Source organism: Arachis hypogaea, chromosome 14 (genome assembly GCF_003086295.3).
Source record: "Arachis hypogaea cultivar Tifrunner chromosome 14, arahy.Tifrunner.gnm2.J5K5, whole genome shotgun sequence".
Classification (NCBI taxonomy): domain Eukaryota; kingdom Viridiplantae; phylum Streptophyta; class Magnoliopsida; order Fabales; family Fabaceae; genus Arachis; species Arachis hypogaea.
In genome coordinates, this window is record NC_092049.1 from 13503934 (window position 1) to 13518440 (window position 14507).

Genomic DNA, 14507 nt, shown 5'->3' on the forward strand with positions numbered 1-14507 from the left:
TATTTATAAATATAAATACAAATTATTGCTTATCAAATACTGACAAAAAGAAATTTACTAACCATATAACATTACTCTTTAAATATTATTTATATTAATGTCCAATCAATGAAAGCAATTACACCAATGTAGATTCTTAAATTCTATATAATCTCATCACACACTATGGGAGTAATAAGTAATAACACCCAAATAGGGACGACGAATCTCAAAAAGTGATAACTAATAACAATTAAAAATGCAACATGATAATATATAAAAATAAGCATTGAAATTACAACAATAATGGTAATTAATTACATTCATATTGTGAGAGCTCAATGAGTGTGTCAGGTTGACCTTCTCTCAAGCAATCAAGGGGAGGAATAGTCATGGTTTCTTGAACTCCATAAGCATTCCAACAAAAAGGGTCATCAAGCAAGTGACCCTCATGAGGCATGAGTTCAACATCGGACATTGTTATGTTTGTGCAAGCAACTGTGTCACTGCATGCAAAGTGTATTGGAGGGGTTCTAACATCATAGGTTCCTTTTATGTTCCTGTATGACACGTCATTCACATGAACACCTGAGGTTTGGTTTAGACATCCTTGCCCCTTTGACAAGCAGTAGTATTGATCTATGATTATGCAGTTTCTCACATTCTCCATTTCTATCTTCTCAAATCTAAGTCCTGTCACTGATCCTGTTCCTCCTTGCCATGTCTTGATCCTGATCCCATTGTCTGATTCCCTTATCTTTGTGTTCATCACTGTTATGTTTGACACACATGCTTGCGAGTTGTGCACACCTAGGCTTCCAATGCTAGAGGGTACAAATGTAAAATCATTATAATCTAAGTTTTTTTTTTTTATGAGTGGCTATATATATTAAAAAAAATATGTATACACTGAAATCAACCTCATATATTAAGAATTTAATTTTTAAGGAGTTTTACATAGATAATTAATTGTGTATTTGTCCTATTAATAAAAGTAACTAATTTTTATATTTACCGCTTAAAAAATCATCTGAACGCATGAATATAATTGAATAACCGTATAAAGAGAGTTTAATTTTGATATATTAACAGTATAAAAGAGTGTTAATAAAATGTAAATTAGAGTTAGATAATATTCTAAAATAGTCTTTAAAAAGTTTTTAGTCAGACACTTTAGTTATTCTTAATAAATTTTAATCATCAAAGTAGTTTCGAAACTTTTATTTCGTTAGCTAAATTAGTTCTCACATCATATTGTTTGTCTTTATGAAAGAGTTGAGTTGAAAATTTTAAAAGTTCTTAAAGATTATTTTTGTCTTTTATTAAATGACAACAGAAACTGATTTTTATTTTATCAAAATTTGATGTAAAGATTAATTTGTCGAACAAAATAAAATAAGAATTGAGTTAGTATAAAGAGTCAGTTTGGATAAACAATTTAATAAAACTCTTTTAGAAAAAAATTTAAAATATAAAAATTTATATTAAAAGTAGTTTATAAAAAAAATTATTTTTATTTAGTTTTTTAGTCATAAGTATTTATTTTAAAAAAATAATAATAAAAAAAATTATTATAGAAGAAGTGACTTTTTTTTAACTTTATCAATATTTTAAATAATTTTTCAAAAAGTGACAAGTTAATTTTAAAAATTGTACTAAATATTAATGTTGTAATTAATATTTTATAAATTAAAAATTAAACAAAAAATCTCTTATAGACCTATTGAAGTTGACCCTAAAATATGTTAAAGATTAAATTGCTGGACTGAAAATTCTTTAGGCACCGATTTAGAATATTACTGATAGGGCTATTGTCCCACACCTTTGAGTCTCTGAGATACAATACATAATAGAATTAATTGCCTATATAAATTGGGGTTAGAGAAAGGGTGAAGAATAGAAAGTGTTATTCATATTAATGATTGGTAGCTTGCACAGTTCCTCCAACTGCTAAAGTAATATAGTTATACGAATCACAAAGAAGAAAATCAAAACTTGTGACCTAACTTAGCTTTTTCTGGAGAAATATTGAAGATCATTTAGATGGTTGGAAGTTGGAACATTTCAATTTCAAACCTAACAAACTTATATTTTTGTTGGATATGAGTTGGAGTATAGAGACACCTACCTCCCGTAAAGTACTATATACACTCTAATTGTTGAAGTCACATTTTTTTTCCTTTTCTTTAGGGGTGGCAAACTGGATAACCCGGCCCGTTCTGCTACAGGTTCGGTGGATTAATTTGGCGAGTTTGGTCTGTTTTACCATCTTTACTTTTTTTTTTAGTTCTATGGATGCATGAACTATAAATTCTTTAAAGTTGTTAATTAAAATAACAAACATCACAAAGATTTTGTATATTATGTCAATTTAACTTGCTATTACTTTTAGGTAAAACTTTGCACTATATATATATAAAATACCTTATGCCATGGCTAGGACCACAAGTTACACCTTCTATTTCCACATTTGAGCAACCGGGTCCAATTGAAATGCAATCATCACCTTTACAAAACACAAATAAATTAAGTTAATTAAAACTATTAAGGTGACATTCATAAATAATAATAAGATTAAAACATTGAAATCAAACTGGTGTCCATAAATAAATAGAAAAAAGTTTATTACCATTGCTTATGATGGTGTTATATATGCCAACATCCCTTGTGTTTCCCAAGTGGATCCCATCAGTGTTTGGGCTAAGTTTAGGTGAGTAAAGGGACACTTCATTGATGAGCACTCCTTCACATCCATCAAATTTCACATGGAACTGAGGACTGTTCTGAATTTTCAGCCCAGCCACCATCAAATTTGAGCTCATGAAGAACCTTATCATCTATAAACCAATAAAATAAAAAATATCAAAATATCTAACCGGTTTTTAGCTATTGTACCACCTAAAACTTAAAGAAAGAAATTTTACGGGATTAAAACTGAAATTGATAAATTTACCAAATTAAAAACTTATATAATTATAAGACAAAAAACAATAATCTAAATGGATAATGGTTTGGTTGAATACTTACTGCTGGGCTATCACATGGTCCTGACACAGGCTCTCCTTCTGGACTCTGAAAATGCCAATTTTATGTAATTATTTTTTCAAGTTTCAAGATTAAATATTGATTCAGAAAAAACCAACAGTGGTAATGAAAAGTTGGTAAGAGTGTGAAATATTATAATATTATTATTGTTAGTTACCCTGTGAGGTTTGCAAGGTAGATCCCACCATTGTTCACCATTGCCTTGTATGATCCCTGTCCCGTTAAGAATCATTTGATCAAGTTTGTAGAACACAAGCCATTGATTGCGCTTATCTTCTTCAGGCCAGTTTTCTGGTCCATCTGGTGCCATTAGAGTTCCATCCACCTACACACACATTTCACATTCTTAATTAATCACCTCTCTCCAATAATAATCATGCACCATTAACATATTGGAAAGGCCATTCTACATTTTTTTTGTAATGTTATTATATATAAGGATCTCGCTAGGGAGACAATGGACTATTTGTACAATGGGTTATTGAGTTACAAAATGAACATCTCCCATACTATCTAAAATAACCATCCGAGTACTAGCATAATAAAGAGTACTAGCATAATAAACATCTTCCCAAAAGCTTAAACTGATTTTGGGGTTTATCAAAGCTCGAACTCTTGACCTTTCGGATCTAACGCTCTAATACCATGCATGATACCACTCATCCCAAAAGTTTCAGCTGATGAAAAGGTAATACTAATGATTATATCTTTAATACTCTCTAAACTTCCATTGTGCACATTGTATAAATATTCCATTGGCTCCTCATACCTTCCCTATATATAAATATAAAAAGGTATAATTAAGACTCCGTTTGATTTTGAGAAGTGAACACTGAACAATAATAAAAGGAAAAAGAATTTTGTATCTTTATATTTAGAGATAGAACAAATAATAAAAAGTCTAATTTACTTTATTTTTTTTACATAAAATTTAGAATAAAAAATATCATTATAAAATTTTGATAATAATAAAAAAATAAAAAAATAAGTTATGTCTCCATTCAATTTCTGTCTTTTTTATCAGAAAAAACATAATATTTTTATTTATATCTCAAATATTAAATATAATTTTATATTTTTATGTTCATGTCTTAGTATTTTGTTCTTATAAACAAATGTATGGAGATTTTTTTTTTTTTGTCTCATTTCTGTGGTACCTTAAAAAAATTAATTGTTAAGGAAAAAGAATTATCTTTTTAAAATACAACAATAGAAAACGTTTGACACCCAATAATACCTAAGACTCTAACAAGCACTTATGAAATTTGTTAGTAAGCTACATTTTCTTGAACTTAAGAGATTTAAAAGAAGCTAGCATATTGAAATTCTTACTTGAAACACTAGTCCTGGTTTGCATGGACCTGAAAAGATGGTTGAGGTGATCATGAAAATGTAGTGTTGTGGAACCAGAACAACCCCTGATTCCACTTCACATGCTGCTTTCCATGCTTCCCTGAATGCACCTGTATCATCAGAGCAACCATCTCCGGCTGCACCGAACGATCTTACGTCGAAAACGTTGCAATCGGACGGCGAATTTCCGGGATCAGAGGGCACTGTAGGAGGAGCATTATAAGGTGGTGAAGGATGTTGATTTTTCTTACCCTTCTTGTGAGAATGATGTCTTCCTTCCACATTTTCCAAAACAAGAACAATCATAGTAATCCATAAAATGAAAACCCCATGAATCACACTCATAATTCCAACACTTTTTTGTGACCAATGTTGAAAACAAACAAAAATTAAAGATAAAAAAAAGTTCTAACTTGAGACTCATAGCAAATTGGCCTAGTAAGGTTATTGTTTTATATTTATACTCAAAACATAGATGATGTCTCATGAAGAAATTCTAGGTTGACACGTGTCAATTTCTGGTTGATGAGAGTGTAAATGTGTCGAGGAAAACAGTTGGAAGTTTTTGGAGGCCATTTTTGGTGGTCAATGTTCTGTTTGTTTAATTTGTTTGTTTTGTTAATTAACCCTTCCTTGCGTTGGTTTTTTGGTGTTTCTTCAAATTGAATCTTTATTATATTATCATCTTTTAATAATCTTAATTTTATTTTATTTTTCATTGTTGCTTCTCAATTCAATGCTGTGTGTGATGTGGTCCATTATCATATTCATATGATATGCTTTTTCCTTCTTTCTCTTCTTGACTCTTCCATACATCAATTACCACTTTACCAGTTGTTTTTAAACAATTTGAGGTTCAGATTTTCTAGAAAATTGTGCTGGCACCAAATTATACATGTTATTTATTCTTTCCTTTCTCTTCCAATTCTGTCATTTAAACATTTTTTTTCCTAAGTAAACTATACTTTCAATAATTAAAGATTTAATTATTAATAATTTTAATCATAAAAATAAAAATTAATTCGATAATAATCAATAATTGAGTTAATTTGTAAGAATACTTTTGTCGATTTTTTTAATAGTTTTCTTAAACTGAATTAATTTTTTATAAATATTGAATTAGTTTATATTTCTTGTATCTTTTATAGTTTAAAATTGTAGTTTTGTTAAAATATTATAATAATCATAAATGAATAATCAAGTTTGGGTTAGTCTAGTAGTTAGCTCACTAGTCTACTTAAGTAAGTATCGGGGATTCGAATCCCGCCTTGTACACTTTAAATGGAGTTCAGTATCGTGACAGATTAGTCCTTAAATTAGTTAATGTAGCATTTGTTGAAACGGTAATTAACAAAATAGAGTTGCTCTCCTTATTAAGAAAATTATAATTATTTGGATGAAACTGATCATGAAGTAGTCATGTGAATAATGAAATGTACAATTGAAATTTGATCAAACAAAAACTTCAAATTTGGTTTTATTATATGTAGCACCCTTTTTGTCCAGTCATATGACATTATCTTTACATGTGAGATTTACCTGACAAGAGGCCAAACCGACACATGCATGCAGCTAGCTATTCAAATTCCATAGTATATAAGATATCATAATATTTACTGCATGTGAGTTAATTATGTAATTTTTAATTAGGTAATTATTATTTTTCAGTTAATATTAACTAATTTTTTTAAATTATTCTTGAAAAATATAATAATATTATTATTTTTATTTTTGATAATCTTACTTCACACATAATTAACCTTTTTGCATTATATCTTTATCTGAATATATAAAAAAATTAGCATTATCAAAATACAAATGATAATATCTATTTTCTTATTCTTTTATGATAAATTATAAATCTTAAATTTTAAATATTAAATTATAAATTTCAAATACTAAATTTTAATATTAAACTTTAAATTCTCAAAAAATAAAGGATTAAAATAATAATTTTATAAAAAATTAATTAATATTAACTAATTAAAAATAAATTTCCTATATTTATTATTGTATAATTTAGAACAGAATCTGTAAATCACAAAGTAACATACGGTAAAATAATCTTAAAAGCTAATCATCATTATTATTGGAACTGTAACCAATTTGGGATGATCGAGTGGTCAGTTCACTCGTCCGCTTAATTAAGTGTCGAGGGTTCGAATTCTGTTTTGTGCATGCAGCAACCCATTAGTTAGTGGCAGACTCTTAAATAGAGTTCTGATCTTTGACCTATCGGATTGGGGATACTGTGAAAAAAAAAAATTATTGGAATTGTAAACAATAAATGAATGAAGCTAAGCCTACAGAAGTATATATTTCGCTATAGGAAGACATAAAAAAAAAGGTAAAAAACATATGAACCTTTCATCAAATTGAATCACAAGAAGTTATTAACAAAACCTTGAGTCAAATAAAAATTTTATCTTTCCATATTTTATTGATTAAGAGTCTCTTCTCTTGCCTGCTACATTAAGCAAACCGTTTCTTTCTCTTTTGTGATGTCCCCTCTCTCACCCTTGGAGTTGGCGCATTTGAATATATAATAAAAAAGTAAAAATTTAATTATAATTAATTTTGTAACTAACATTACTTATAAATTTTACAATCTTAATTTAATAGTAATTAGACTATTACTTTTTCATTTTATCAATATCTTATTTTAAAAAATCTGATCACAAAAATATATTGTATTATTTTCTATTCGATCGGCTTTCTAATTCACAAATTTACACGTAGATCAAAGTACTTGAGAGATTAATGATCCTTTTGTTAATAATTTAGCCAACAAAAACATTAAAAGGCTGTGTTTTGGGGACTTGAAAGTTGAAAGAATTATATAAATTAGAAAAGATAGAAAAATGTGTAAATTTGTTAACTATAATATTGCGGTTCAACTAGGTATCCTTTAAAAATCGTACAACATTCAGCCTTTTATTACAATAATTAAAAAAAATTAAAACAAACACAACTAAAAATTATGAATAGATTTATTGTCTTTTTAAAATTAAATACACATTTAAAATACAATCTAAAAAACTGAAATTTAAAATTTAAAATTTAAATTTTTGTTTCAGATTTAATATATTTAATTATTAATATATTATAATTTAAATACATATCTAAAAATCAAATTATTCAAAATTCAAAATTTTGATTTTAAAAATATAAAATAAACCTTAAACTATCAAATTATTAATTAAACTCGTACAAAATACTCAAAGAAGCAGAGAAGTCACGTTTGCGCCATGTCAAAAATTCAGAGGTGCACATGGAAAACTCAGAGGTGCACATCGAGAAGTCATCCTCCGCTGTCGTTCATCCTCTTCCGCGCTCATCCTCAACGCTGCCTTCCTCCTTTTCGGCGCTCATTTACAACACTGTCTTTTTAATGTTTAAATTTAAATTTTAGATTTATGATTTTGGATATGTTTTAAAAATATTTTCTGTATAACATCATAATTTTAGATGTGTTACAATTATTTTTTAATGTTTAAATTTAGATTTTAGATTTATGATTTTGGATGTGTTTCAAAAATATTTTCGGTATAACTTCATAATTTTAGATGTGTTACAATTATTTTTTAATGTTTAAATTTAGATTTTAGATTTATGATTTTATATTTTCTGTATAACTTCATAATTTTAGATGTGTTACAATTATTTTTTAATGTTTAAATTTAAATTTTAGATTTATGATTTTGGATGTGTTTTAAAATTATTTTTTGTATAACTTAATATTTTAGATGTGTTACAATTGAAAAAGAAACTACAATTGAAAATATTTTAGTTTATGTATATAATTATATTCGACCATTCATAATTGTATTATTAACATTTATATTGTATTATTAAAGTTGACTGATTTTAGATGTGTTTTAAAAATATTTTGTATAAAATATCATCCTATCAGATGTATTATAATAAAAAAATAACAACACAATTTTAAATTAATATTTGATTATATACTTTATTTGCAATAACTTTATTAATAAAATTAAATAAGATCAACCTTGTTCTAATTAAATCAGCAGAGTGTCTTTATGTTTAAATTAAAATATAATTAAAAATATTGAACATGATATTTCTTAACAAATTACATAAACACATGTGTGAAAAATAATGATACCTTTCACCAATGCAAAATGAGAGAGTGCTTCAGCTGGAAGGTGGTGATGGTCTTCACCAATGAAGACGAGATGGAGCAGCTGGCAGCGTCCTTTTTGGTTTGGAATTCACTAATGCGTGTGAATATCCCGTAGAATAAGGAATTTAAAAAACTGTATCTGTTACGTGAAGTTACGAAAGTAAAGCAAAGTCACCGTAAACACCAATAAAGTGGGTGGGTTTTAAAATTTAAATTTAAATTAAAATCTAATTATAGATATGTATCTACAAAATAGGAACATGTTACACTAAAAAAATAATTAAATATTATTTAAATATAATTAAAGGCTGATTAATATTGTACAACTAGCATTTCCCATAATATTGCAATTACGTTTTATATATACTCATTTAATTTTTTTACGCACGCATATTATAAAGGTAGTTTATATATGTTCTATATATATTTGATATATAAAATTCAAATTAAATGAATCTCATATTTCATATCTTAATGAATTATTTTATAAAAGTCAACTCATCAGTAAATATTAAAAGAAATTAAATGATTGCAAAAAATATTTAATATATATATATATATATATATATATATATATATATATATATTAAAAGTAATTGATATCGTGATTCTTTGTTGTTGTTTAGTACGTAGTTCTCCATGAATTTGTAGGGAACATATGTTAGAGTAGGCGACATCAGAATTAACGCATTCACGGGTGGAATCAAACCCTGTCTCTTCATCATTTCATTTAATAAATAAATAATAAAGAAGGCAAACAAAAAAAGAGAACAAAAAGTTACCCGCAAACACGTACGTAACATTGAGAACGACCCTACTACAACAATTTCAGTACTTTGCGGCGGTTTTTTCTAACTGCTGGAATAACCGTCGGAAAATGTGAATTGATTTTGCGGCAGTTATTACCCGCTGTAGTATAAGGGTGAAAAATGATATTTTTAATTTTGTGGCGGTTCACAATCGCCGCTAAATGCGAGTGATTTGAAAACAAAGCCGTTTTGTGGCGGCTGATAACCGCCGCTAAATATCATAAAATGGACAATATAGCCATTTTGCTGTCGCCGCTAAATTCAAAATTTCCATTAAAATTTTAGGTTTTTTATTATTTTGCCTCTTTTGAAAACGTCTATTTATTAAACTTTAATTTTTTTATTTTCAATTAATTTAAAGAAATTGCAACCAAGTAAATATAGCCAAATAACATAACAAACCAAATTAAATATATGCAAACATAACATATATAATGAGATTGTCATAACATCATCCAAAATAAAGTAAGAATACTTAACTTAAAGAAAATAAGTATAAAGCACTAAACCAACTTAAATGCAAAAGTATCTAAGAACATTGATTGAAATTCAAAATTTTTATTGCAGGTCGTGATTGCCAGATGAAGATGGCCTTGCGCGTGACGAGTCCGGTGTATTGCCCAAAAAAGCCAGTTCTACAGCAACTTCAGCTGGCAAATTGCCTCCTTACTGCTGGACTAGATATCCCAAGACCTTATGTATCGACTGTCTCTTCGCCTGCTCTTCTTCTAACTTAGCCGTCAATACTGCAATCCTCCTCTCGTACTCTTCATTGGGCTCTGTAGAACCTGACGGTTGTCCAGCAGAGTTACCAAAGACTTGGGTGGGACATGGTCCAGCACCTAAGGCATGAACTCGTCCTGGCTTCTCCTTTTCGAGAACTTGTGCTAGCGAATCATTTTATGAAAGGTGCTTATATTAGAGGATTTATCCTGTCTCTCAACATTCGCAATTGCTTCCTACAAATATACAACATATTGGAAAGGCATGAGTTAGCAGTAGCATGATATATACAGTAAGCTAAGTTTAAAATTTTCAAAGATGACTTACACTAACAACACGTGCATTGGGATGGATATACGAGTCATTTTTTTTCTTATGAGTCATGATAAACAACTCTCCTCTACCAACGGGCCTTCCTTGCTCTTTCTCCTATATCACTGATATCGACACAATTATGTAAACAACAACAACATATCTAGGAAGATTAATCAAATTCTTAATGCAATATGTGGTAAACAATGATTATATACGTTGATTCCCTTAATTTAATGATTTGGGTTGCAATTGTACATGTTTATCTACTTTTAGAGTTTCTTGATTTAGGTTTAGTAAGGCATACCTTCAAAGAGGAGTAATTTTGATTTATGCTCTCTAGAACTTTATTTTAACTTTATAAATTCAGAGTATGATTTTATTTTCTTCTTTTACATCCTTGTTTGAATGCAAATTTAAATGCCAATAAAGTAAACAAGAAAATCTTATTGGTAAATTTGTTCACATGAGTTAACATATATAGCTTATTTAACTTGTAAATTTTTTTACGTAAAACGAATGTAGAAAAAGTGTTACGAGTTTAAATAACAATGATTTTCTCATATGTAGCTTAAGATAGTAGTTTTACTTAACTAGATTATACCCAGATGATTATTAATAAATAAAACATTGCAATATGTGGTAACACGCATTTTGTGGCGGTTTTGTTTTAAACCGCCGCAAAATGTAAAACGATAATTCACCCGGCGATATATATAGCGGCGGGTTTTCGAAAAGACGCCGCTAAATGCAAACCTGATTGAAATATAACCGCGGTTCAAGAAAAACCACCGCTAAATGTAGGCCTGATTGCAGCTCCAACCCCTAACCGCCGCTATATGCGCCGCAGGTTGTCGTTTTGCAGCGGTTTTATAAAACTGCCGCAATATTTCCGTTGCTATCTGCCGGAATTGTTGTAGTGCTAGCTCAGTGAAACCAAATTTCCCTCCAATTTCTGATATTATAACCTACACTTTATCGACTCGCATAAAGCCCATTACATTATATGTTTAAGTAATTAATAAGGCAAATTACATAAATAAAATTATTTATATTTAATATTATCCAAATACATTTTTTGGATAAAAGTTATATTTCGGTCCTAATTAAATTTTATGTAATCCGTGTCAGGTTAAAACAAATTATGCAAATGCGCATCATTTTTGAGAAGTTGAAACGGATTAGTAAAGTACAGAAACTCTATATAATTTACTAGAAGCTAAAATAAATTTATGAAGATACTGTAGTAAAAAGTAATTCATTAGAGTCCGTAACAATTTATGAAGAAGCATAATCCACTGTTCATAGGCTATAGCCACGAATTACGAAGAAACATAATTGTTGTATCTTTGATGTGATTATTATATCCTAAAAGATCTATTTTAGAGTGCACAGTAGTAAATTTTTTATAAACAAAAAGGAGTAAGTATGAATAAGAAAGAACAGAAAAAAATTTTGTTAAAGACTTACAAGTGAATTGTGTATTACAACTTTATATTTTTTATACACACCCAAAGTATAGAAATATATAACTATATATAGAGAATTTTGTAATACACTACTGCTAATTAATTTATTAACCACATATAGTGTTAATACTCCTAATACCCTCCTCAAAATGAGGGAGGAGTCACCAAATACTCTCAATTTGTCTCGATACTTAGTAAATAATACAGCAGATAAGGGTTTAGTCAGAATATCCACTACCTGATCTTAAGAAGAAATATGAACAATATTTAGTTGCTTAATATTCATTAAATCCCTTATAAAATATAAATCTAACTCTAAATGTTTATATTTACTATGAAGAATCGAATTGGCTGACAGTAAACAAGTGTTTTAATTGTCACGAGTTACCGGTTGAGGTATCTTGAACTCTCTCAAAAGCTTTTTGTTGGACATGATCTCTTCTTGTGCTGCTGCAACCACTCGATATTCCGCCTTTGTGCTGCTGTGACTCACTTTGGTTTACTTCACACTCCTTCACGAGATTAGATTACAACCAAAGTAAACACAGCCCAATAATTGACTTGCGATAATCTAAATCTCCACCCCAATTAGCATCTGCAAATACAAGGATATGAAAGTCAGTAGATTTCAAAAAAAAATACCATTGTTTATTGTACCTTTGACGTATCTAAATATATGCTTGACACTTTTCCAATGTTGTATCGTTGGACTATGCATATATTGAGATACTCGATTAACTGCAAATAAAATATCAGGTCGGGTCATAGTAAATACTGCAATGCATCAACAATTGTTCAATATTATTTCGGATTATGATACACTTTAGAATCATTGGTTGACAATTTGATGCTTGACATCATCGGAATTGGTAATGGATTTGAATGTTCCACTCCTAACTTTTTCAAAAGCTCTGTGGCATATTTGGATTGAGTAATGAGTAGCTGTCCCTTAGGTAAATAGTTAGCTTCTATATCAAGAAAATAACTAAATCTTTCCAAATTCTTCAGAGAAAAAATTGCATTGAGTTCACGAATTAATAGAGAGATTTCATTTGGATTGTTACCCGTGACAATAATATCATCGATATAAACTAAGAGATATATAGCATTGGTGTTTGGGACTTTCATGAATAACGATACATAAGATTTAGCATGGGTAAACCTAAATTGGGTCAAAGTATTGGAAAGTGTGTTAAACCAAGCTCGAATAGCTTGTTTTAACCCCTAAATAGCTTTGTTCATAAGAAAAGTATAGGTAACCAACAAGATTTTTGAACAATGTGTAAACAATGTGAATTAATAGAGTTAAAAGAGTAAATTTAATTAGTAGCATTAAATTAGGGTGTAGTGTATTTTCATTTGATTGTTGATTGTTTATGTTGTTTAAAATTTTCATTGTTTACCTAGCACTCCCTTTATTCATATCACAAACAAGTGAAGAGTTAGTAGTAATATAACCCTCAAGTTGAACCATATAAACTTGTTCATCTAATTTACTATTTAAAAAGATATTATCAAAATTAAATTGCTTAATATCCCAATTTAAAGACACTGCTAGAGTTAATATAATTCTGACTGTTGTTGGTCTAATAACGAGACTAAATATCTAATCATAATGTATTCTCTCATTTGGATGGAATTTTTTAGTCACCAACCTAGTTTTGTATTTAAGAAGAGTACTGTTAAGGAGCTAATGGCCTAAGCGTACAATATATATAATGGGCTAAATCTTTGGTCTATGAATAAAATGAACATCACCCATACTATCCAGAATAACCATCCGAATACCAGGGATAATAAACATCTCATGTCATAAAACCACTCATCCCAAAAGCTTAAACTGATTTTGGAGTTCACTAAAGATCGAACTCTTGACCTTTTGGACCTAGAACTCTAATACCATATCATGAAACCACTCATCCCAAAAACGTAACCTGACAGGACAATGTAACACTAATAGTCATATCTCTAATACTTTCTAAACCTCCATTGTACACATTATACGCTTAAACCATTGGCTCCCTATACTTTCTCATTTAAAAATTCTGTCTTGGCTTTTAATTGCAAAGATTCATTTATTGCCTAAAACATTAGTATTTGGTGGAGCCTCTCTTAAATCCCAGGTTTCACATTTTAGAAGTGTTTTATGTTTTAAATCCATAGCAACGTGGTGACTGTAACACCTATTTAACATTTTTGGAAATATCGTTAGTAAGATCAAGAATAGTGATTATAGAGGCAATTAAAGCAGTAAAAGAGTTATATTTAGTTTTAGATCTTGTTATCATTTGATGAATATTTTAGAGTAAAAGAAGAGGTGAAATAGGAGATAATTAAATCTCAATGCGAGTTGAGATTATAGAACCTGGTGATGTTTGAGAATGAGAGTGAGAATTTTCGTCTACTGAATTTGATAAACTGATTGAGTGATTAGAATTATTGTCTAAAAACTCAGTATAAATTGATCATTCTAAAATGTGAAGAGGAACAAAGGAAGAAAGGGGCGCTTCTAATATTAATACTCCCAATAGTGATCATCATTCATGCAAATAACTTAGATCATTGATAAAGAGGGGTCTTTTTTTTTCTCATCTCTTTTTTATTTTTATTTTTTTTTTTTTATGAGCTTTGGAAGTTCTTGTATGTGTCCATTTATCCAAGCCAATATAA

The 14507-nt window shown here is 28.9% G+C and overlaps 1 protein-coding gene across 2 annotated transcripts; it reads right to left on the reverse strand.

The window, feature by feature from the left end:
• Positions 1-71: 71 nt before the first annotated feature.
• Positions 72-4818, reverse strand: LOC112741602 (polygalacturonase At1g48100). 2 transcript variants are annotated; one of them, XM_072213792.1, is made up of 7 exons: positions 4629-4783; positions 4357-4528; positions 3182-3349; positions 3007-3051; positions 2609-2816; positions 2404-2485; positions 72-803 (listed from the first exon to the last, which is right to left on the reverse strand). In XM_072213792.1, exons 1-7 carry the CDS (start codon positions 4691-4693, stop codon positions 293-295), a joined length of 1251 nt encoding a protein of 416 aa, XP_072069893.1. In that variant the 5' UTR covers positions 4694-4783; the 3' UTR covers positions 72-292. The 2 variants fall into 2 exon arrangements, with proteins under 2 accessions (XP_072069893.1, XP_025646404.1); XM_025790619.3 differs by having other exon boundaries at positions 4357-4818.
• Positions 4819-14507: the final 9689 nt, after the last annotated feature.